This window comes from Cricetulus griseus, chromosome 6 (assembly GCF_003668045.3).
Source record: "Cricetulus griseus strain 17A/GY chromosome 6, alternate assembly CriGri-PICRH-1.0, whole genome shotgun sequence".
NCBI lineage: Eukaryota > Metazoa > Chordata > Mammalia > Rodentia > Cricetidae > Cricetulus > Cricetulus griseus.
In genome coordinates, this window is record NC_048599.1 from 15,959,653 (window position 1) to 15,985,592 (window position 25,940).

General features: G+C 49.6%; 1 protein-coding gene across 3 annotated transcripts in view; it reads right to left on the reverse strand.

The window, feature by feature from the left end:
* Positions 1-24,764, reverse strand: part of Hnf4a (hepatocyte nuclear factor 4 alpha) — a 38,696-nt gene extending 13,932 nt beyond the window's left edge. For 2 of the 3 annotated variants that reach the window (XM_035446785.1, XM_027423496.2), the window contains exons 1-3: positions 24,537-24,764; positions 4,312-4,486; positions 3,284-3,378 (exon numbers count right to left, since the gene is read on the reverse strand). In XM_035446785.1, the coding sequence (XP_035302676.1) occupies positions 3,284-3,378; positions 4,312-4,325 (109 nt within the window). In that variant the 5' untranslated portion in view covers positions 4,326-4,486; positions 24,537-24,764. The remainder of the gene's footprint in view (positions 1-3,283; positions 3,379-4,311; positions 4,487-24,536) is intronic. The other variant, XM_035446784.1, reaches the window with a different exon arrangement.
* Positions 24,765-25,940: the final 1,176 nt, after the last annotated feature.

Sequence of the window (25,940 nt, forward strand, 5' to 3'; positions counted from 1 at the left end):
GACCTTGTCACAAAAACCCAGAGACAGGAAAGTCAGGCAGCGTAGGACAGAGACCCTGAGGTATACAAGTCCCCACCACTGCATCGGTTGTACCAGCCTGCCACACCCCTCCCTGGCAACCCAGCCTGCCCTGTCGCCTGCCCCCACTGGGCGCTGCGGGGAGGCGGGCGAATGAAAGACTGTTGTCAGCAGCTGTGGAGAGAGCTCCTCAAGGTTAGCGTGGCCTTATCAGCACCGAGCGAGTTCAGTCACGGAATGATGTTTTCCTAATGTTTGCGCAGTATTAGCAGGGTCGGGGACCTAATGTAACTTCCATTGAATATTAACCGGCAGGACAGAGGTGGAGAGGACATGAGCCTGGCTTCCTAGAGAACCCTGGGTGGGCCTGGGGGCTGAGCTGGGCTTGTGAGGACGGTCCTACAGGATGGGCCATGCTCCTTCTGCACTTCTTGGTCTCTCTCTGGCCTGGCTTTCTGATGCCTGAGAGCCAAGGCTGGGCAGCTGTTCTTCTCCCTGACTTAGTCACAGGACAGAATTTCTCACCAGCTGTTTGCTTGTTCACTAACACCCTCAGGCTTCCCCATCCCCAGTCTTTGCCCTCCAGGGAAGCCCCCTGTGGCATATCCTCTGCCCAGGATGGACTTCCAGGCCTGTGAGATCTCTCTGGAGCTCTCTGCTGTGCGGGAGATTTGTCACCAAGAACAGAATGTGCCACCCTAAGTGGATCTTCCCAAATTTCAGTCCAGAGAGCTTGAGGCTTCGTTCTCACAACCTTGAGCCGTAAATCTCTCCCCACCCCAACTCGTCATATCACCTCTCTTGCCTCAGTTTCCTCACCTGAGTATTGGGTTGATCTTCCTTTACTAGCCCAAGCTGCTCTGGAAACCCTGTTTACAGCTCACTTTCTGGCCCTTGAGAACTTTAGGGTATCAGTTCCTAAGTCCATGTGCAGGAGTGGGTGATAGGAAAATAAGTGAAAACGTGTCCCTAATCACCCCGTCAGTGACTTTGGGATCTTCCTATTAAGTTGAGGACAGGTACTGGGGATGCTATGACTTAGGCAGAGTGAGCAATATCCTTCCTGTGGTGGTCCAGAACGCTCTGCACTCCTGGTCTAATTGTACCTCACAATCCCGCAATAATGTAGGTGAGTCTCTCTCTCTCTCTCTCTCTCTCTCTCTCTCTCTCTCTCTCTTCTCTCTCTCTCTCTCTCTCTCTCTCTCTCTCTCTCTCTCTCACACACACACACACACACACACAGGAGCATTTACTGGCTGCAACACTCTCTGTTGGTGACATGGTGGCCCTCCTGTCCTCCTGGCAGGTTGATTTCTCAGCCCAAGAAGCAAGCAGTTCAATTCAAGGCTGAGCTAAGGTTGGGTGGGTGGGCTCCTCTTCTCTCAGGAGCTGGGATCTAGAGTCACTTGGTTCATGGATCACTGAGGAGCTGGAAGCCTCCCTCAGTTTCCCCTCAGAAACTTTAACAAAAGACACATGACCACATGCAGACTTACTAGCTGGCCATCGGCCTGCCCCATTGGTCTGTCTGCTTTTCTCCCAAGTGCTGATCACCCTACAGGAGAGGTGCATTCTCAAACACAATGTCCTATGGGCAGTCATTGTGCTTAATGTCACAGAGGACTGGAAAACAGAATCACTGGCTAGCAGAATGAAGAACACGAGGCCCTTGGCTGCAGTCATTTATCTTGTCTCTAACATTGGCATATGCAGCTCGATCCCCTTCCACAGAGCAGTCCTCAATGAGAAGATGCCTGAGCCGCCCATGGGAAGCAGCAGGGGAAGAGGGGAGCATAAGCCCCGCCCCCATCAGAGAAGCAGAGGTCTGCCAGAATATGGTGTGTGTAGTAGGATTCTTGGGCTCTAATTTTCTAACAAAACTCCTGAACTTGCACTGAGGACCTGCAAGGACCCTCGGAGGGACAGACAGTAAGAATAATCTCAGAATGGGAGAGCAGAGACTGTCATGCTTAGCTCCCCTTCCGTCTTGCTAGGCTTCGGATAGGCTGGGTCCCGGTGTGTGTGTGTGTGTGTGTGTGTGTGTGTGTGTGTATGTGTGTGTGTGTGTGTGTGTGTGTGTTCCCACAGGACTAGACTGAGGGTCTGGCCAGAAGAACACATTATAGGCTGGAAGTAGATGTTGAATGGGAAAAGTGAGCTGAGAGAAGGGAAGAGATTTGGAAATGAACTCGTTATTTAAAAAAAAAAAAAAGAGTTTAAAGGTTTTTTTTTTTTAATTTTTGAGCTTAAGAGGAAAATAATTTTTCCCCTCTTTCCCCCCTCTTTCCCTTTCTCTCTCCCTCCTTCTCACCTTGCCTCTGTGTCTGTCTGTCTGTCTCTCTGTCTCTGTTTGTCTCTCTGTCTTTCTTCATTTTGTAGGCTGGGGCCAGCCCAGGGCCCTGAATGCTTGCCAGGCAATGACTCTACCACCATGCTACAGCTCTGCCCGCTGAAAACAATTCCTAAATGAGGCCTGGAGGGCACAGTGTAGGCAGCGCCGAGGTGTTCAAATGGCATGAACCTGGGCTTGGGACCTCTGCTCTTCCAGTAACTGCCATGGGGGCTTCAGCGAGGTGACTAACCACTGTGGTCCTCAGTTCCTTCTGCCATGAAAAGGGGGCAGTGCTCGTTCCAGCCTCACAGAACTGTCACAGGAATGAAAGAGGAAGAACCACTGAGAAAGAGCCAACTCCGTGTCTGATGGCATGTGTCTGACTTGGCTGGGGCAGACTTAGACTGTGTTCTGAAATTGCATCTCTACCATCAGGACTAGTTTGGGGTCTCATCCCACTGTTTGCAAAGGGAAAATTCTAGAGATTGCCTGACACCCAGAAATGAGGACTAAGGGAATTGGGGTGCTTGTCCTTGGACAGGACACCTGAAATAGGGTCCTCTGGTCGTATTTGTGAAGTCTTGGTGGCCGGCGCTTGGGTGTTTGCCATGTGGTGTTCTATGCTTTTCCTAATGCTTTCAGTATCCATTAGAAAAAGCATCCATCTTGGCTGCCTCATGGTGGCACAGGAAGGCCCAGTGGCAGTTGCTGGGAGCTGAAGTGAGTGAGTGGGAGCTTTATCTCTGAATCTTTCTCAAGACCAAGCCCAGCCACTCCCTGTGGTCAGATCCCCAGGCCCTCCCTCCTCTCAGCCATTAGCCAGTCATCCCAGGGCCTGTGGAGGAGCCATAAAGTATGGCTCTAGTTGTAAATGCCGGGTTGGTTGGAGCCGGGTGCAGGTGGGGCAGGGGTGTAGGGAGGGCTGAGGCTCACCTTCCTTCTTCATGCCAGCCCGGAAGCACTTCTTGAGTCTGCAGTAGCGGCACTGGTTCCTCTTATCTTTGTCCACTACACACTGTCGGCTAAATCTGGAGAGGACGTGGGATGGTAGGATGGAGAAGACACAGCCTCCCCCCATTAGGGCAGGATGAGGACCCTGGCTACTTCTGACCCTGACCCAACTCCCAGCTTCCTTGCTCCATCTCTGCACCCCGTGAGTTCAAATGTTAAACCCATCAGAAGCCAGAGGGGTCTATAGACCGTCCAAAAGTCCAATTTGTCCCACTCAACACAGGAAATGGAAGACCAGAAAGGTGACATGTGACTTTGATCACTCAGATGACTGTCAGTGGAGCTGGGTTAGAAACATTATTCTCTTGCACCAGAGCATAGTTATTCCCACTACATACTATGAGAGCCCACAGCCCATAGCAGGCTTGCTAGCTGTGGCTTAGAGTCAGTAGTTGGCTCACAAAGCATAAAGGTAAGGTTATTGGGGAGGGATGGGTTTCAACACTGCCTCCACCACTTATTTGAATTGGCTGGCCTCAGGTAAATTCCTAGCTCTCCAAGAAATAGCTTCCTCATTTACAAAATGAGGATAATAGTTGTGACCACCTTGGAAGGGCATTGACAGGGGGCAATGAGATATTATAGGTTTGGCATGGGACTCAGCCAACCACTGCTAATGTTTTACTGTTGTTATCCAAAAACGAGAGATGCATTTGAAAGAGAGATTTTCAGAATCTTGGGGGCCATGGTGATAGGGTGGAAAGGCTTAGGGCCAATGCCTTGTTGGAACCTAGAAAAAGAAGCAGGTTGGAGGGCTGGTCCTATCCTCTCTCAGGTTTGTAGGCAACCGCTAAAGTAGCTGATCCTACCTGGATCGACAGATACTAAGAAACCAGACTATCTTTGAAGGTCTGGAAGGGCAGATGCCTCAAGAGGGACCCCTGGAGGACATGAATCCCAATATACCCATGTCCCAACTGGGTAAGTCGAGGCCCAAGCTGGCTCCTCACCTGCAGGAGTACATGTGGTTCTTCCTCACACTTCTCCTGAAGAATCCCTTGCAGCCGTCACAGCTCGAGGCTCCGTAGTGCTTGCCTGTGGCCCGATCTCCACAGATAGCACACAGGGCACTGACACCCAAGCTGTTGGATGAGTTGAGGTTGGCACCTTCAGACGGGGATGTGTCTGCAACAAAAGAGAATGAGTGATAACCCAGGAGGGGCAGAGAGTGAGGGGGAACAAAAGCCTGAGACTTATAGCGGGGTCTCCAGAGCTGGAAGCAATGTCCACTCCACCCTTCTGCTCACAGACTCACTTGTGTTCAGAGTCTCAGTTTCCAATCTGTAAATCAGAACCAACTGCTGATCTCTTGGGGCACCTGCAAGGACTTATTTCTCCACAGAGAAGGAAGCCTTCGCACCAGCTGCCTCAGGAAGGAGTGAAAACTGACCACCACTTAGCAGCAGTCACTTACAGACTCCAAGTTGGGAGCTTCAGAAAGGACAGCGATGACCCTTATCAGGAGAACTAGCCCAGGGGTACTTGAGTTTAGCCTCAGACTCCACAGAATCTCCCAAGGAGGGGAAAGGTATACACCAAGAACATCCTTTTCTTTGCCTTGGGGCTGGGTGCTGACCACAGCCATCTCCCCATGAGAGTGTGAGGAGGGCACTCAAGACCTCTGGCCAAGGAGGTTTCAGCTTGTGTGTCAGGAGTCCTGGGCCTTTGTACCAGCTTCTTTCTGGTCTTAGGCCAGCTCCTTTTCCCACTTCCAGTTTCCCCTGCCCTCAATTTCCCCAGCTACAAAAGGGATCAGTTTAACTGGTCTGGTTAGTTTTAGGTTAAAGAAAATAAAAGTCAGCAGAAGATCTCTCTTTTTCTAATGGCAAATCTTCCACCACAGATAAATTCTTTAGGAAATTTCTTCACTGGGGAGGTAAAAGCAGGGGGATTGAGAGTTCAATGCCAGCCTCAGCTACATAATAAGTTCGAGGTCAGTCTGCCTTCTTGAGACATTGTCTCAAAAAAGAAGATGATAAACTCTATAATAATTCCCCCAAAACAAAAGTTCATGCATGTTCACAACACACACACACACACACACTTTTCCATAGAGATTCTGTATATGACCTTGGATTCCTAGAGGAATGTCCTATTGCAAATGGGAGAGGGCTGTGGCATGCTAAAGCATAGACTCTGAAACCCTGTAGCATGGGCTCAAATCCCCATTGGTCTGGTGGTACCGGGTTATTTCTTGTTGTTGTCTCCCCCACTTGTCAGATGGAGCATAGCCATCTCTCCGAGCTGTTCATAGGTCCAGTAAGTCTGCCAGAAGTGCTTGGCATACAGTAGGTTCTAGATCTGTGTCTGTGAACTAAATGCTACTCTCCCAGCAGAAGAGAACTCTCGCAGCATATGCAGAGTCTTGCAGCTGCTTCTCATTTCTGCTGTCTCCTGGCTGAACCCTTCCTAGGACTCCTGAATGTTCACAGTGGAGCCCCCTCCAGCTGTGAATTATTCCCAAGGCAGGGATAATTGTTAAGCTTCATTGGTGCCCTTTCTCCCTCAGCCTCTCCTCCCTCGACCCCCAGGGAGAGCTGAGCCCGCAACTCCGGACAGAGACTGGCAAGGTGTCCTCTTCCTGGGCAGCCTGGATTGGGCATAGTTAGCCGGATCATCTCCCCAGAGGTCAGCAGGGCCACTTCCATTTCCCATTTAAGAAGACTGAGGCTCGGAGAGAAAAGGGACTTGCCAAGTGTCATTACACTGCTGCCAAGCAGAGGGGGCTGGGTTTATGGGGTGGTGTGCTGTGCTTGGCCATGCCGCCCATGCCCGGGTACCTGTGAGGACCCTTCTGCTGCCGTTTCTGAATTGGGGATGGGAGGTGGGAGCAGATATCATTAGAACCTTCTAGCCTCAGCTCAGAATGGACCCCAGTCACTTTGGAGGACAACCTCCTATAACCACAACGCCAACAGGGCACACAGACCCTCCTATCATATGTAGCGTCCTAGAGAGCATCCATGTCAGAGCCAGGATCAAACACCAAGGAAAGCTCTTGTAAACCTTATACTATGCACTACCCATCTCCATTTTACAGATAGAGACTGAGGCTGGGGAGGAAGGGTTTTTCCAGGGCTGGGGGTGACTGATGTGTCCTCAGGACATGTAAGGGCTTGGCTGCAGGTGCACTCCTAGGTACTGAAGGGGCTGTGTAGTGGCCAGGAGTGTGACAGCATGTGCTGTCCCTGTGGGGGGTCACATGATTCCATCTCTGGGCAGAAGCCACTTGTTCACCACTTCCAGTGTGTTTTTCCTCCTCCAAGCTGTCCATCCTTCTGAAAGCTTTTGGCCAATAGGGCTGGAGTAAAGGAACCCATTTTTATACTGCACAAGAGACAAAGGAGGGGGTAATGTGCCCAAGAACACACTGTACACAGCAAGAGCTATTAGGGGCAGGCAACTGGGGGGGACTGACCATGGACAGAGCATACACGTTGCCTCTTCTTTCTAGCTAAATTGAGAATACAGCTTTCCAGACCTAAGCCTTGTAGTCTGACATCTGCTGTACAGTCAGTCACGGATGGAGGGTGGTGGTAGGCCAGCCTCAGCCAGGTGCCATCTCTGCAAGGCTAGTCTGGAACCTGGTCCCCTCCCTCTCAGGAGCTTCCCATCCCCCAGGAAGCCTATCTTCTCAATCCCCTGGCAAAGGAAAACCATTATCCCCTACCGACATATTCTCAGTGATATTGGAGCAGATGTTTGAACTGGGGTGACATACACCAACAACAGAATTGGCTCAGAGACAAACACATACTATTGATGTGAATCTCAACGTCTAGTATATAGCAAGAATTAAGACCCTCACAACATAACCCTGATGTTTTGGGAGGCTGGAGCAGAGGATCCCAAGTTCCAGGCCAGCCTGGGAATATGTTCTCAGTTTCAGGCCAGCTCAGGAACATATTCTTTGCATAAAAACAACAAAACAAAACAAAAAGGCAGCCAAATCAGGTGTGGTGGTGCACCCCTTTAATCCTAGTGTTTGGGAAGCAGTGGTGGTGGGATCTCTGTGATTTTGAGGCCAGCTTGGTCTATGTTGTGAGTTTCAGAACAGCCAGTTCTGAAAAGTAAAGACCCTGTCTCAAAATAAAATAAAACAAACAAAACCCTGTGCAATGGAGCTACACAACTGTGTACATCCGAGAGCGATGCCCAACAGCACAGGGGCTGTATGCACATGTGCATATGAAAAATGCCATCCAGGGCCACCAGGCAGGAAGCACAGGGCATGTCCACAAGTCCACATCAAACGTGTTATAGGCCCATGACCTACAGTCACAGACACTATGCATACACACATATACGCAAGCAAGAAAAACAAATGCCCCTGGAGATACAACCACAAACCATTCAATAAACACACAGAGCTGAAGCCAGGGCAGGAACTTAAAAGGGAGAACAAACACGCAGCTGTATTCTTCCATTTGCCATACCACCCATGCACTTACATGGACACCTAGGACCATGAATGTAAAACCGCACTGCTGTGTTGGCTTTTTAGCTAGGAAGCCTGAAAAATCCCTGTCCCCTGACCCCTGAACTCCAGTTTCCCTGAAATGTAGCCATGCCTGCTGTCACCATCTCTAGGAACAGGTCAGGGGCCCGAAGATGGGGCCATGTTGGGTGGGATTTCTGCAGCCACCCAAAGGAAACTCACCATCATGGCCTGTTGCTGTAACTTGGTAAGGAAGGCAGTGTGAGGTCCCAGGGCCTAAATAGGGACGATCTGGGGACTACTGTTTCCGTTGGAAATCTACCTGCGTAGGCCTCCCTCAACCAGAATGCCTCTGGCCATAGTACGTGGGCCCACTTGCTTCCCCTGGCAACACCTGTACAAGCCTATAGGACCAACCTACAATTTTCTATATTTCTCCTCCCAGCCCAAAGTTCAGTGTCAAAGATCCACTCCATACCTGGGCACAACTGCCCCCACCTACCATTGCCCATGGTCAACACCTGCACATTTTCAAACTCCAGGGTGGTGTAGGCTGGGTCCAGGGCGGCACTGTAGTCAGCCATATCCATGTCGACGAGGGTTTTAGAGAGTCGCATTCTCCCCTACCCGCGGCTCAGCCCCCTGTCCTGCCCTGCCCAGGATGCCACCCAAGCCCCTGGGCTGAGCCCCAGCCCCCGTCCCCGCCCTCTCCCTGCCTCCTCCCAAGTCCCTTCTCTGTCTTCCTCTGTTTCAAACTGTCCTCTGGGAGGCTCAGCCTGGCGTCCTGGCCTAGCCTCTGCAGAGGGTGGAGGCTCTGTGGGGAGGAGTGGGGGTTAATGGTTAATCACCCCCGTTGCTGGGTAGGCTGGGTGGAGCCGCAGGGATTTGGCTGTTTGTTGGTTTCTGACTGACACCTGGGGTGCTAATTACAACTGTTGGGCCCCAGCTCATTAATATTCAGTTACCAATCTTCCAAGGCAGACATCTAACAGGGCTGGCATTTGTTGGACCCTTACCTCAGCAGCCCCCAAGCCAGTGTCACTCCAAGTTGGAGATCCTAGCCGACATACTTAGACACTGACAAGTCTATCTCCAAGAGTTCCTAAGCCAACCACTTCCCAAATCACTGACTTCCATCCTGGATGCTGTGACAGAGATAAAGCTAGTCCAAGGCCCTCAAACTGGGAATCTGAGCCGCAGGCCCACACTTGGGTCATTTGAATCCTTGCCAAAGAAGACTCTTCGGGTCCTTCGGGTTGCCTTCCTGGTTCTCACCTGGCTCCTGATAGCTCCCGGCTGCTCCAGCTGACCCAGACACTAGGGATGGTCTCCTGTCACACTGAATGCTTCCACAGCCCCCACCCCTCCCAAGACAGTCACAATCAAGATCTGTTGGCCCTCAGACAGGGGCTTATGCTCAGGCACCTACCACCTGCTAACTGTGACCCTGGGTAAATGATTCTCCTTCCAAGCCTTGTTTTCTCCTCTATCAAATCTACAGTCAGTCTGAAAGGGTAGTTTGGGCATTACATGAGATATAAAAATAACTGTTAAGGCTCCCTGGCCAGTAAACCGGGCGGTGGTGACGCTCAGATTTAATCCCAGCACTTGGGAGGCAGAGGCAGGCAGATTTCTGTGAGTTAGAGGCCAGTCTGGTCTATAGAGCAAGTTCCAGGACAAGCTCTAAAAGCTACAGAGAGAAACCCTCTCTCAAACAAACAAACAAACAAACAAAAACAAAACAAAACAAAACAAAACCAAAAAACAAAAAAACAAAACAAAGCTATGCTGGCCAGTGTCTCACCCCCAACCCATCAGTTTTGTTCTGTTACGTAGCAAAGACAGTGCTCAAATTCTTGACACTTCTGCCTCACCTCCCAAGAGCCAGAATGAACAGGATGTACCACCATGGCCAACCAATTCCTCTTCTTTTGTGTCCCCTTTCTGCCTCCCTGTTTCTTTCTGTCCACTTCTTCCTGTTGGGGTGGGCTTCATGGATGTAACCTATACAGTCTCAGGGCAGCTCTGTGTTCAAAATGTCTTTGCATGGCTCAACACTTGTTCCAGCCTTTAAAACAGTTTTTTTTTTCAGATTAAAAAATAGTTTTCTGTATGACTGTTTTGCGTGCATGTTTATCTGTGCGCCACATGGATGCCTTGTGCCTGTGGAGGCCAAAAGAGGGTGTTGGACCCCCTGGAATTGGAGTTACAGACAGCTGTGAACCACCATGTGGGTGCTGAGAATTAAACTCCGGTTCTCTGGAAGAGTAACCAGTGCTGAGCCATCTCTCAGTCCTATATCTTCTATACCCCTCCCCCACTTTTTTAAGCCTTTAAAATCTTTTTTTTTTTCATTTCATTGGCTACATCCTTTATGAGATTTGACTATGAGCCCTGTGCACTTGTCCTCTTGTATTTTTGTTTGGGGTCTGAACAATGATGAGATTCCCCCTCTGTGTTCTGTTGCTGACACTTTTTTGTTATTGCTTTTTCAAGACAAGGTTTCTCTGTGTAACAACTCTGGCTGTCCTTGAAATTGCTCTGTTGAATAGGCTGGCCTTGAACTCACCACCGCCTCTGCTGACACTTTTAAAACTCTCACACTAGCTGGGGAGAGAAGGTCACTAAAGGCTGAGTGTGAGGGCAGCAACTTTGGGAACTTTAGGGCCTGTCTTGCTCAGTGTGTTGGAAGATCAATCCAGAGGGCACGGTAATAACGCAGAGCAAGAATGAGAGATGGAGGCTGCTTAGGAATGAGTGAATGAACCAGAAAAGTGAGGGACTTGAATGAATGAGTGAAGTTCATGAGTATGTAAAAGGGTGAATGAATGAATGAGTAGGTGAATGAGTGAATGGGTGTGTGAGTTAAAGAGTGAGCAAGTAGACGTGCCTTCACACTGTTCTGGTGCGACCATTGGAAGCCTTCTTTATTGTGCTCCTGTCCATCCTATCCCTTGAGACAAGATCGTGGGAGAGACTGTGGGAGGCAGTTGTGGGGAAGGAAGTGATTATAATTGGGGCGATTGCCCTAGGTTTAGAAACTATTCCTGGCAGCCCACAAGATGGCTCAACAGGTCACAAAGCACTTGCCTTGCAAGTGTGGTGACTGTGTTTGCTCCCTGGCATGCCCTTGCTCCTATCCTGTACATCCTCACATGATTAAAAACAGATAGAAACTATTTTTGCCATTATTCAAATAGCTTTTTAGTTCCCATCTTTTCTCTGGGCAACTCTCCCTTTCATTTTAGCAGGGGAAGATCCTAGTCTCCCCCTCCACTTCTTAGTTGTGGGGAAAGAAAAGATTGGAGCCTGCAGCCCACACCTCGAGATCCTAAAAAGGTCTAACATTGACTTAAGACACATTCAGGTCCTTTCCAGTTCCACTTGGCAACATCTGGTCCCAGAGATCCTGGGTGCAGGGCTGGGATGGAGGAAAGGGGAGACATGTGACAGGCCATCCAAAGCCACTCCACAGCATTGGACATATCTGTCCTACTTGTGACTTGTCTGCCCGGAAGAGACACAATCCCACATTTCTACAAGTGGAATGTGGTCGTTAGCAAGTCAGAATTTTATTAGCTAAGAAATTAACAATGCATCTTTTTATAGATGAAAATGTAGGTAGGTTCCATTCAACTCAGTCTATGATCAACGAGGGTTGGCCAGGACACATCGTGTATAGACAGAGATCTACTGAAAGGACAAGAGAGCTTACATGAGAAGAACTGCTAGCTACACAAACCATGGCCCACATGGCGTGTTGCATGTTCCACACCCATGTCCCACCCAGTCACAAGTCACCCATAGCAACTTACCCACCCATCAATCATGAATTGCATAACTGTCACATTCATAATTCCCTCCACCTTCAGCTTATTCTGGGCAATGCCCTCCTTCACCTAGACACGCCCCCTCTGTGATCTAACAGTCCTGGAGTTGGGACAAGCTATTTTGAATCTAGTGTCTCTGTAAAATGGGCCTAACCTGTGGGGTTTGCTGTTATTGTTGTTTGGTGGTGATTAAGTGAGATCACACTGTTACTTACAGGGACAATGAGAGTTGTCCCTGCTCATTGTCTTTGAGATCATACGGTCACTTAGCTGTCCTTGCTCAGTATTGTCTCTATAGATCATGGAGTCCAGCATATGTGGGTCAACATCTGTCACCACAGATTCTACTTTTGTCAGCTTTGTTTTCAGCATCAGGAAAATGGAGTGTTTCCTTCCCACAGATGGGTGGCTGAGGGAGTAAGTGACCAGGGCATAAGTCAGCCCTCCTGACCCACAGTCTGTATATTCAAAGACTGACACTTTGGATGGAAAATAGTAGGAAAAAAATATGTCTGAGCTAGGCATAGTGGACATGCATGTAATCATAGCCCTTGGGAGGTAGGGGCAAAGAAGATGAGTTAAGACCAGCTTGGAACATATGAGACTTTGTGTCAACGCAACAACAGGACTGGAGAGATGGCTTAGCAGGAGTTTGCTTCACAAAACTACTGGCCTGAGTTCAATTCCTGGAATCCACAGAAGGAGAACCAACTCCTAAAGCAAAGCATTCTGACCTCCTCAAGATCATGTCCACCCCCTACCCCACCTCTCTATCTCTGCCCTCACCTTCTGTCTCTCTCCACCCACAAACATAAATAATTTTTATTTAAAAACAATAAAAGGGTTCTGGAGAGATGGCTCAGAGGGTAAAGTGCTTGTTGTACGAGAGTGAGGACCTGAGTTCAGATCCCCGGCACCCACATGAAAAACTGGGCATGGTGTAGCTTGTTTCTGGTCGCAGTAATAGGAGGCAGACACAGGAGGCTCCCAAGGCTCACTGTCCAGTCAGCCTAACCAATCAGTGAGCCCCAGGCTCAGTTAGACCTTGTATAAAAACAAAGTGGAAAGTGATGGAAGAACACACCTGATGTCAGCTCCACACGTACAGACATACACATGTATATACACATCCCACACATGCGTGCGCACGAAGCTCAATAAACCATAAACATATGGACACACATAGTACCAAAATTACAAGTATCATTACTATTACTATATACCTATGCCAACATGTACAAATAGGGGATATTTATTTATTCGATATGGGGTTTACTGAGTTACCCAACCTGGCCTTGAGCTCCTGGGGGTAAGCAATCCTCCTAGGAGTTGGAATACAGGCAAGCACCACATGCCTGAGCATTACTCCTTCACTAATTTAGCCTAACAATTAAAAACTAGTTACACAGCACTCTCATGGTAGCATATACAATCGGAAGATGACTAAAAACACAGTGGGCTGTGTATAGGTCCTATGCAAGTGCAGCAGGTATTGATATTGAGTACCTGTGGCTTTGGATATCTGAGGAGGGTACTGGGACCTTCCTCATGGATGCCCAGGGATACAATGTACAAACAGATTGTCATCACCGGTTAGGGACTTCTGGACCCTCAGGCCACATAATCTTTGGATCTCAGAACCCCTACTCTGGGGAGCTCCTAGGTAGGGCATTTTCCTGCCTGGATACCATCAATGTGGGACTTGTTCATCACCTCGGTCCTTTCTTGTTGAGCTGCCAAGCCTCAGCTGGAGGAGTAGCAGGCTCTGGAAGAGATGGATTTAAAGCTTGCCTTCAGGCCCAACCCCTTCACCTTGTAGATGGAGACAGGGTGTGAGCAGGGAAGAGGATGGTCCAGAGAGGTAGCTGCTGACTAAGATGTGGGCTGGGAGATCCCTGGTGTGAACAGAGGTCAGGGGCCCTGCCACAATGGAGCCTATCCATCTCCCTCACTCTTTCTTTTTGAGACAGGGTCTCATGGAGCCCAAGCTCTCTACCTAGCTTTAAACTCTGATTCTCCTGCTTCTATCTTCTGAGTGTTGGGATTGCAGTTGTGCCCCCCGCGCCCCACCTCCCCGCCGCCACTGGTCCATACAGCGCTTCAGACTGACCCTGGGAAGTCTCTCCCGCTAGCTAAGCCCTCTGCCTGAGCAGCATCCTCAGCCCATAGAGCAAACTGCAATAACAGCAGATGGCCATGCAAGCATGTGCTTGTCCTCAAGATAAGAACCGCCAACTCCTCTCATGTTTCCTGAGGCCCAGGCTGTCCTCATGTTAGAAGACCAAATGAGACTCAATGTGGCAATTGCCCAAAGGCCACGAATCAAGTAGCAGAAGAGTCTGCCATGTGGACCAAGGCTGACTATGGGGCTCAAGGGCCTCTCCCTCTGTGGTGCCCCACTCCCAGGATCCCTGGAATAACTACAGTATCCTGGAGGTTGGGTCTGGCTCCAGCTGGTTTCCCTATCGCAGTACAGCAGGGGTGTTTTCTTGAACCTGAGTAGCCAGGGCCCTGTCTCGGGCCACATGCAGGTCTAGAGGCATACTACAGACATGCAGCCACCTGGGGCCACCTGGCGCCTTAGCTTCTCCTCTAGGAGCTCACCTCACCTCTATCTCCTCTCCTTCCTCCCCCACCTGCCACCCGGGGCGCAGTGCAGGGGAAACGAGCACTTTATCAAGACAAAGAACAAAAGTCGTGGGGGCAAGAAGCCAAGAGCCATCTCTACTCTGGGGTAGGTAGGGCCTTCAGCTTCGCCCCTTTGAAATTTCAAATTCCAGTTTGTGGACAAAGTCCTAACTATCTCACAATATAGGTCCCCAACTGCTGACCAAACTCCAGTCCAGGCAGCCACCTGGCTTGAAACTGGCCTGGCTTTGCTGTTTTCCTTTGGCAGCTCCCAAGACCCGATGGTAGGAGTCCTAGGCAGCTGGGACCTACCAGGCCATCCTGAAGCCCCCAGCTCACTACCCAGGGACCCCTGTTCCTATCTGAGAGGACCACCTCTGCTTGAAGCTGGAATCTGATGCTTCTTGGTGCCAATAACTGAAACCAGGTAAGTGTCGTCTTGGGAGCCTTACTGCTCCATTTGGAGCTCCTGAGCCCTGTCTACCATGGCTCAGTTCCATCGAGACCTCCTGGAACTTCAGACTGGAAAAGCCATCTTGTCAGATGGAGACCCCGAAGCCCTAGTGAAGGGTACTTGCTGCAGGTTGGGAATTGGGCCAAAGACCTGGGGCCTCTCACCAGGCCCAGAGAGGAGAAGGGACTTGCTTTAGGCTAATTAGTGGTGACAGGTGAATTCTGTCTTAATAAAGGGGACTCCATTGCTTTCCCATCTCACAGACTGTGAATGACTACATGTTGCTTCTACTCAATGAGTGATGACTGCCTGCTCACTCAGTGACCACAGTATCTCAGAGAGGAAGAGGAGGGAGCTGGGGGCTGAAGGCCAGTGGCTTTAGAAGGAAACAACATTTGTGTGGTTAACTGATAACTGGGCCCCATCCCCGGGCCTCCAGTGGCCTCTTCCTCCCTCTCTGTCCTCAGTGTGATTAAGATGAACTTACCTGTCTGCTAATCATTGCTGAGCCTGTTGGTCTTGCTTTAAAAAATTAACTGGGCATGAGTTTGCGGTTTGCCTCATCCCTAACCCTGAAAAGGCCGCGGGGTGGGCAGGAGCCCTCCTAGGTTATGCAAGAGGCCACTGGCCTCTCCACAAACCTCCAACAGCCTCCACTGCGCCCTCCGGAGGGGAGGCTTTGCTCAAGAGTCAACAGCCTGCATGTGCCCCTGCTCCCGGGCCTGAGCATATTTGCTCTGTTACCACAGGGAGATAAAGGCAGCCAGGAAGCTTCCCAACGTGGGATGTGAAGCAGCAGGTTTTGGTTCTAATGTCTCAGTCAGGGAATCTTAGGGGACATGCAAAGGGAGGCTTTGCAAGCTGGGTTCTGGGGCTCCTGAGAGCTCACTGAGGGGGCCAATGATGCCTTCTTAAAAGAGTTTTTTTTTTTTTTTTTTTTTTGAGACAGAGTTTCTCTGTGTAGCCCTGGCTGTCTTAGAACTCACTCTGTAGGCCAGGCTGGCTTTAAACTCAGAGTTCTGCCTGCCTCTGCCTCCCAAATTCTGGGACTAAAGGCATGCACAACCCCCCAGCCTTAGAGGAGCTCTTAATAGTTGGTTTTTTATGCCAAGAAAGCTCTGTCCCAGACCCAGCAGATGGGGACATGGAGAAAAAGAAGGATGCATTCTTTCCAGGAACAGGCTGCTCTAAGTAGCCTTGGTCTAGGGCCTGAGTGATGAGTTGAAGGACCTTAAGGGCAAGGGGGATTTCCCTCTGCTGGCAGATGTCTGAGAGCCACCAGAGGCCCAAGTCAGGGGATGTCACTGTGTCCTTCAGGTCTGTGAGTAGTCCCCGCAGCAGATGCATGAAGTAGAGGCACCTCCCAGCTTTAGCTATGTCTTGTCCCTGGAATCATCAGGCCCTAGAGAAAAGACTCAGAACCCAGAGCCCTTCCCTGACTTTCTAGACCCTTCAGCTTCAGTTTCTTTCCTTGTGAATTGAGAAAATGCCTAAGTTCTAATTTTCCCATGAGGTTGAATAGTGCCAAAGATGCACAGAGCCAATGTGTGGACGTTTGTGTCAGGGTGGGTCCAGGGCTTTGTTCATGACTCCTCACATTGCTCTGATGCTGGTGTGAGACCGCTGGCCCAGAGAAGTTTCCACTGGCGCTGGTGTACCCAAGCTCACACAGTTGATAGGAAATGAGATGCAGGACTGAAATCCAAGCTGACTCCAGAACCTGTATTCCCAATCCCGAGACTACCCCAGCCTTCTGAGACTTTCCCGGATGTAGTAAGTACCCAGGGAAGGCTGGCAGGATAAGGACATGGAAGCTGCTTGGGCAGAAAGCAGTGTATTGTTGTGGGAGATGCCATGGGGAAGGTTAAGGAGGTCTGGGTAAGTGGATAGTCTGGGGAATGGTCAGGAAAGAGGCCAGGATTGGGCCCCGTGGGCGGTGCTTCCTGTGGGCTGTTTGCCTACTGCCAGGTGGCTTATGACATCTGGGCTGAGGGTGTTACTGTCCTGTTTGTGTTCTGTGAGGTGACCTTGACCTTTGTGGGACTTCAGGGGTCACGGGGAGCCCCTGAGTATAAGTCCTGGTCTTGGGGATGAGGAATGAGTCTGCCACTTAGAAGTCACCCTTAATCACCCCTGACTCCTGTTTGGAGGGGTCCAGGGGATTTGTCTGAGGTCATCAGGGTAAAGTCAGTATTTGGGAGTTCTGAGATAGGCCAGGATCACTGTGTGCAGTTGCACAGGCTGCTTATTGCACAAAATGTTCCAGTCAAGAGGACTGAGGTGGGGGATGGGGTAGGGGGTGGAAATCCAGCCCTGGTTCCAAAGCCCCAGGAGGGGATTCCATTTCTTATTTGAACAACGGTTCCATGAAAGCCACTGAATGCCTGGTCCCAGCTTTGTTTTCAGCCATGTGTGGTCCTGGGAAAGGTCATTTCTCTCTTTGGTCTTGGTTTCTCATTTAGAAAACCAAGCAGAATTTCAGTCTGGATAATGAAACGGAACCACTTGAGACTGTTTTGTATTTGAGACAGGATTTCTCTGTGTAACAGCTCTGGCTGTCCTGGAACTTACTTTGTAGACCAGGCTGGCCTTGAACTCACAGAGATCTGCTTGCCTCTTGCCTCTGCCTCCCAAGCACTGGTATCAAAGGGGGAGATACCACCACCTGGCTCACCTGAAATTGTAAAAGGTTTTTACACCCTGGGTCTTAAAGGGCTTGTGCTTAGTGGTGGCATGCTTATCTAGCATGTCATAGGCCTTGGGTTCCATCCCTAACACCACCCGGAGAATAAGAAGAATAAAACAATGATTCTAAGTCCTGTCATAAACCAACAGACAAATCTTGGGGTTGGACAGTCAGGCAGGCAATGTAGCACACACATGGAATCATAGCAAGAGCGCCAGGAATTCCATGCCAACCTGAGCTACATCCTGGTGAGTGGAGGGCTAGCCTGAGCCATATAGACACATTCTATCTCAAAACAAAAATCTTGGAGTCAGATGCATGGTGCTAGGTGTCAGCAATTCCAAGAAAATTCTGGTGGATGGCCATAATTCAGAACTTCTGTGGGGCAAGGGAGAGCTGGAAGCACCCTAATGCAGGCCCAGGTTTGACAACGTATGAGTCAAATCTGTGGTGAGGCTCAGTTTCCCTATCTGTTAGGTGGGTCTGGGATAACTGCCTCACCAAGTCAGAACGCTGACTCATGCGTGATGTTTGCACCACACCTGGTCCCGTCCCCAGTTTGTAGACAGCTCCAATTCCAGGTACGAGTGGCTCTTGCTGTTATTATTGGCAACATCATAGTGGCTTCCAGGTCAGGGACAGAATGACATGGAGGTAATTCCTACCTCACAATCTTGGCTGCACACCTGTCCTTGCGGAGGTACATGTAGTTACCATTACTACTTACTATTTTAATCTCTTTTGTTGAAGTTTTTAGTCTTTAATCCTTGTTACATTGTTACATTGCTACAAGATACTAAACGGCACCGGTTGAGAAGCCTCGCTTCCCTTGGACTCCCAGCCTCTGCACCATCCACTGCTGTTTCTTACCTTTTGTCTGCCTGGAGCCTTGCACATACCCTGTGTTATCACCCAGCCTCCTGCTCTGTTCTGTCCATTGCTTTTCTCACTTCCTGTGGTGGTCGGTAGTTTACCTGACACCATTAGGAGCTCAGCCAGGGGTACTCCGTTTCCCGGGGAGCTAAGTTTCAGATTTTTATTTTTCAACAGGGTTTCGTACCAGTAGCTTAGACCACTTGCTATCTAGTGGAGAATGGCCTTGAACTTCTGATCCAACTGCCTACATCTCCTGATAACAGGTGTGCACCCTCACTTGCATACGGTGCTGGGGGCGGAACCCAGAGCTTCATGCATGCTAGACAAGCACTCTGCCAGCTAAGTCCCTGGGGAGACCCTGGGGTTTAAATTCCCTCCCTGGCTGCTGGATTGCCAGGACATCCATTGTTTTGGATCAAAAGTCCCCAGAGAGGCTAAAGGGTGAACAAGTCATCAAAATGGGGACCCAGAGACTAGCCGTCCCCTGGGTGGCATAGACAAGGCTTGGCACTGTGGAGCCGGTCTAGACCTCTCTGCCAGCCTTGGGGTGACTGGGTATATAGTTGGGGACGTCAGGAGGGGAAAGCAATGAGAAGGGAAGAAAGCAGGGCCTGTGAGACAGGCTGCTGCAGGCTCCTGGGGACAGAGAGGACCATGTGACAGTGGGTTTTGTTTTGTTTATTTTTACCAATGTTCTGGTTAGGCTACCTTGAGGTCCCCTCTGAATTTTTCACCCGCTTCAGTTTACTGACTTTAAGCAACTCAATTTCCTCTCTCTCTGCCTCAGTTTCCCCAACTGCAAAATGAAGATTAAAGAGTCTCTTGTTGAGGGGATCTGGACCCTATTTTGATCAAAAGTCCTTCACCTATCAGGGCTCTTGACCTTCCTGGGCTGGGGCTAAAGTTTCCCACATACCCCGAATTCTGGACTTCTCCCTGAGTTCCTCATCTATCTCCCACCACTCTGGGCTTCCTTCCAGACAGATGCGAACTCAGGAGCATACCTGGTGGGTCCTGGGGGAAGCCCTGGCCCCTGTCCGACATCTTCCTCCTGGTCCTATGGGGTCACGCACGGTGGGTAACCTCCTCATCCTTGAACTTCCTGCTGCCACTCTGGCACCCAAGACCCTGGGAGGGCTGCCGGCTAGTTAATCCCTTAATACTGGTCACAATGAGATTTCAGGGAGGGTGGGAGGTGGTCACCATGGAGACTGAAGACCTTTCCAGGACCCATGGGAGTAATCAGGCCTCAACGAGGGGCCTCAAGTCCCAACCTAGATAGAAGTGAGAGGCACAGAGGCTGCCCTTGGGGACCTGCTAAGACCTCCCACGGTCTCTTCATGTTCTTCTGCTAACCTGAGAGCCTGCACATTTGTCCAGAGTCGGGCTCCCCTCTGAGTCCCAGGCTCCTTGTCCTCCTTTTGGGGCTCTGGCCCCCAGCACAGTAGCTTTTCTAGAAGAGTACAGGCCCCCTTCTGAGTCTGCTAGACTTGAGCTTGAAGTTACACTTTCACTTCCCAGTCTGTCCTGGGAAGGCCAGGCCCCTCACCTTCCAGGCCTCAGTTTCCCCATGTGTAAGATGAGTATAGTAAAGCCACCCTGGCATCACTTGGGAGTCTGTTGGTGAGTAGTGACACCCAGTGACATTCTGTCTGCAGCCACCTGCAGAACCCCAGGGCCCTGCCCTGCTTTGTGACGGGGGTGGGGGTCCCACCTCTCTTCACCTTTGCACTCTCCATGTCTCAACTTGGTCATCTTTCTCCAGAAAAGTCCTGATGACCTGGGTGGCCTTGGGGATTCCTCCTATGTCCCTTCACAGTCCCCAAGGTTTTACGTTGTATTTACCATAGTCTAATCAGATGGCGATTGCCTCCTGCTTTGGACTGTCTGCTTACCATTGTTTCTCAGGGACCCAATGGTGATTAGAATAAATGGATTGGCTGAATAAATGAGGGAAGAATTGAAGGAATTCGCTCGTCTGTCCGAGCATTGAGCTTTAGCAGCATCATTATTGTGGAGGCTGGAGAGGAGCAAGGAAGACAGCAGGCGAAAGCCTTCCAGTACAGGATTGCAATTAGCAATGAAAAGAAAAACATCCAGTGACATTGGAACTTCATATAAGCAACATATACTTTGTAGAATAATTATATCCTAAACAATGCATTAGAAATGTTTATACTTTTAAAAAAAAAAAGGGGGGGTGGAGCCTATGAGATGGCTCAGCAGGTAAAGGCATGGACTCCCAAGCCTGACTGTTAGAAGGTAAGAAACCATCCCTGCAGGTTGCCTCTGACCTTTCCAGGAGCAGGACACCCAGTGACCATCTACCCACGCTCACACACACAACAAATAAAAATAAAAAATATAACTGAAAGTTTAAGGAAGGGCATGGGTTATCTCAAGTCCAAACAGAACTGAGAACCCGGGGCTTTGTCCGGCAACCCCGCTGTCCGCCTGGCCTGCTTGCATTTCGGTGGGAAGGTGGGGTGGGAACAGGCAGTAAAGGAAGTAAACATAAAGGAAGTGAATTTTAAATAGTGAGCTACTGCCTGAGAACAGGGAAGCTGAGCGAGATGACAGCGCCTGGTGGCCAGGTGACCCGGGACTCTGGATATGGGGAGCTAAGCCAGTGGCCCTCTCCTGCCTGGAGACAATCTTACACCTGAGAAGTTAGGAAAAGCTTAAAGCAGTGATCCAGGCTGTTACTCATGAGCAGCTATTCTCAACCTTTGGGTTGAGACCCCTCTGGGTCTGAACAACCCTTTCACGGGGGTCGCCTAAGACCTTGGGAAAACACAGATATTTACATTTCGATTCATAACAGCAGCAAAATTACAGTTATGAAAAAGCAACGAAAATAATTTTATCATTGGCGAGTCACCACAACATGAAGAACTGTATTAAAGGGTCGCAGGGTTAGAAAGCTTGAGAACCACTGCTCAGGAAGGACAGGCAGGGGGCTACTGGCTGCTGAGTCACTTGCCAGTCTGCAGTTTTGCACCTTGGATCTCGGCTTTCGCAATCCCCTGCAAAGCCACGGTCCCACCCCCCTGGGTCAGCCAATGTCCTTGGCGAGGCTGAGAGCCAGAGGAAAAGGGCCAAAGGAACTGCGCAGAGAAGCGTGGCCACCTAACAGAGCTCAGCGTTCCGACACCCTCTTCTAGCCCAACTTGTCTAGCGATTGCAGCAGGGTGCTGCAGAATCTGCTCTGCAAATCTGCCTGACTTGGTTCAGCACCGCGATTTGGCCTTCTAGGGCTCCTCCTAGTGGCCAATGTGGGTACTGGCGCTCAGAGACGCTGCAGTCACATACGTTTCTCAGAGGCCTCACTGTACTCCAATCACAGTCCCTGACCACTGCGCCAGTCATAATGGGCACCTTTGAGGAAGTCCCCAGGCTTTGTGCCGGCTTCATTTGCATTCATTCTCATTTATAATGGTATTCATAACATTAAGTGCCACTCTCCCATCATAAAAGTTAACATGGAGGCTGGAGAGATGGCTTAGTGTTGACTAGTGCTGACTGTCCTGGCAGAGGACCCTAGTTGGGTTCCTAGCACCCATGTGGCAGTTCACAACCTTCTATTGAAGGGACAGCTCCCCATTTCTGCAGCCATAACAGTAACACGTGCTTGCCATGACCTTGTCCTAGTCACTAGAAGTCAGATGCCTGCCTCCTGGCAAGGAACCAATCAGAAGTTAGCTGGTGGTGCTATGCTTTACGGCTCTGGGTGTGCTTTACAGACAAGTGCACAGCAATGATGTGCAGAGCATAGAAACCACCCTGGGAGGGCCTATGGGCCATAACAACCAATTGGCCAATCAACACAGGGCAAGCCCTCCAAGCCTGGAGGCACACCAATCCTGAGCCTGTGCGTACCCCTAGACACTCCCCTTACACTGCCCAACAAGATCTCTGTGCAGCCCCTTCGAGCTGTCTTTGCTAGCCATCCGCCATGGCAGGTACGTGAAAGACCCGAGCTAACATGGGGTTAGCTCGTTAAACAACAATAAAGCCTCATGCTTTTTGCATCAAGCTTTCGAATCTGCCTGCTGATTGGGGTGACCGAGGTCCGGGGCTGAGATCCTGGAGGCCTGAGTTTTCCGGGGGTCTAACACTATACCTTCATTTCCATGGGATCCAATACCCTTCTGGCTTCCATGGCTCCTGCACACACGGTACACATAAACTCACACAAACATACACATACACCACACATGTGTATGCTAATAATAAAATGAAGATAAATAAAAGTTAACACGAGGATATGAGTGAAAAATCACACCTAATTGTTATCGAGGATCATATTAAACACACTGGAAGCTTTGTGGGATGGCTTCCTCCATTCCGAGGTTCTTAACATCATCATCGACACCGTCATCACAACATGTCATACGTACCCCCACCCCCGAATCAGTTCCTATCTTTGTGCTTTGTGTCCTCCTGTCCTTCTAGATCATCAAAAAACAAAACAAAAAACAAACAACCCAGTCCATGCCACCTCCACAGTAGCTAGAATTTTCCTTATTTTTTTTTTTTTTTCTGCTCCACTGCAGTCAACTTTGGCACAATCACCATGCTTTCTGGAAGCCAGCATAAGTCTTTATACAAACTCTTCCTTGCCCACTCTGGTTCCTGTGCCAGCTCCTCTTCACTCAAAACCCGAGGGTAATCATGCACAAACATACCTTGCCTCAGACCTCTCCCCTCTTTAAACTTTTACAGTGTCCTGGGCATTTATAAAGCTCATAAGACTCCTGTCACGAGGGTTTCACTACTGTGTCCCCACGTCTCCAACCTCATCTTATTTCTCCATGTTTTCCTTCCTGTCTCTGGGCCTTTGCACATCTGTTGACTGTTGTCATCCCTGGAGTAAGGGCGGATCTTCAGCCCCAGACTCGTCACTTTCCCACACTTTGTGTGAGTTCTGTGCCTCCCTCAACCTTTATTCTCTGTCTCTGTTGTGTCTTCCTTGCTCGCCGACTTGAAATGGCCGGTGTGTTCAGTTACTTGTTGACGATCTTTTTACATTTCTCCAGCTCCCGATGTGGAGACGCCCACTGACTGCGTTCCTCATCGTACACCCCAAACCTTGGGCAGGCTCAAATGAGACAAAGAAAAGGCCAGCTAATGGAGTGTGACAGAGTTCTCCAAAGAGGCCCTTGAGGAGGAATTGATGAGAATGCCCACAGTGAGCTCATCAGATAAAGCTGCTTGCCTCTCAGCCTGGTGACCTGAGTTCAATCCCCAGGACCCACCTGGTGGAAGGAGAGAAGCAACTCCTCCCCTTGGATCTCCCTGTGATCACTGTAGAACACCCTTCCCCAATACATAATACATGCATACATACATACTACATTCGTGCTTAAGGAAGAGAATGCCATTCGGTGCCTGGTACATAGTAGACAATCAATGAAAAGAATTCCATGCCTACAGTAAAATTTTTGCAAAGTGAAATAAACAGTCTGAGAATCATAAGTTGGGCATGGTGGCAAACGCTTTAAAATTCCAGCACTTGGAAATTGGGGGCAGAGTTCAAGGCAATCCTTGGCTATATAGTGAGTTTAAGGATAGATAGTCTTGCACTATATGAGACCACGTATTTAAAAGAAAGAGAGAGAGACAGACAGACAGAGAGAGAGAGAGAGAGAGAGAGAGAGAGAGAGAGAGAGAGAGAAACGAAAAAGAAGAAGGAAAGAAGTTCTTCAATGGACCAGTGAGGTAACTCCGTGGATAAAGATGGCTACCAGGATGCACGTGGCAGGAAGACAGAACCCTCTCTCACTGGTTATCTCTGAGATAACTTCACTGCCACACTTACACTCACACACAATAAACACGTGAAATGACCTCAGCTCCATCCCTGGTACCCACACAGTAGGAGAGAAACAGTCTCCTGAACTGTTCCCTGACCTTCACAAACACACGAGCACTCGTGTGTGCATGCAAGTGAATTAATAAGCCATTTTCTTAATGGACACATAAAAATAGTTTTTAAAAGTTTCAGAGGGGAGGAGCGCTCCTCCAGCGGTCTCCTGAGGACTGAAACCTCGTGCTCCACGAGGCTGTCAGCTGCTGCTCTCCCCTTCCCTTCCTCTGCTTTCCAGCTACTCAGCTGCTCTTCTGTGCGTTCAAAACAAAACACAGCCAACGCCTAGCCCCAGCCCAACTCCCTTCAGAACCTAGATAAAGCCTGACCAGTTATGAAGAGTCGGCACCAACAGGCGTGGAGGATCTGTTTTTAGAGGGGCTGCCAGGCTCACCCTCTCGGGTCCCTAGGAACAGGGACTCGAAGGTCACGTGCAGGACATTGGTGGGTAAGGACCTGCAAATCGAAGTCTGCTCCGAGTGTACCCGGGACTGCTCACATTGGTCTACTCTTTCTCTTTACAGGCAGGTGGTAGATTGACTGTGACACTTGTCTGGGCCAGCGAGATGTCAGGAAAAGCAAGCTGTGCCTGCCCCAGTCCGAAGCTTTGAGACTAGGTGCTTCCTTACGGAAACAAGGGTGTGTACTAGCGCCCCCTGCTAACCAAGGAGGGACATGCACTTTAAGAGAGCTAGAGACCGGCTAAGGGGAGCCAGGCGTTTTGCCACAGACTAGCCCTAACAAATCAGTTGGGACAGACTTCCTAAAAGCATCACGTGTTTCCCCCGAGACCAGTATTGGTAACCGTCCCTAATGTCACCTACATACAAATTTTCTTGCACCAAGTCACTTCTTTTTACTTAGATTTATTTTATAAACCCCCCTATTTTTTTTTTTTCCTTTTTGAGGTAGGGTCTCACGTAGCCCAAGCTGGCCTTAAACTTGCTATATAGCTGAGAATGATCATGAACTTCTGGTCCTCCTGGTCCACCTCTCTAGTGCTGGAACTGAAGGAATGCGACACCAGGCCAGTTTTTATGCAGTTATAAAGACGGGAGGCTCAAACACGCTAGACCCCCACCCCATCAATCGGGCTTACATCTCCAGCTGCTGGATTTATTTTCAAAGGAAATGTTATTCCCCTCAAGTGAAATATCATTCCCTAAGTAGAGGGCAATAGAAAATAGTCAGAATGAAACAAACCATTTTGCTATATCCTAACTTAAAATTATTTGCCTTTAAATGCTTCTGTGTCCTTGGTCTGCAAAATAAAAACTCTGCAAGATAAAGTGGAGATGCCTAGAAAGTGTAGCAGCATGCCAAGGCTCAAGAAACAAAGTCTGGGCCTAGACTTCCTGGCCTTGAATGCATACACTACCACTGCACTGGGCCTGTGTCTGTGGTGTTCTTACTTGCAAATGTTGTTGATAATGTGTAGTCTTCTGGGCTATCGTGGAGACTATTGGCATTCGTGTAGATGAAGGGCTAGAACTTTGTCTGGCACACCGTGAGTGCTGCAAAGATGTTGGCTGCAAAACACAGACAGTATAAAGATCCAAACCCCATCTGGCCACAGTGACACACACCTATGATTCCAGCACCAGTGCAGCTGAGGCAAGAGAATCAGGAGTTCAAAGCCAGCCTGAGCTGGAGAGAGAGGCTGGCATGGGCTACATGTTTTGTCTTAAAACAGAGAAACAAAACACAATTACCTGAATGTCTTTGAATCACAGCATGAACCCCATGGGGAAGGAAAAAAAAATCCTCTCCATATGATAAAAATAAATCCCAGGGATGC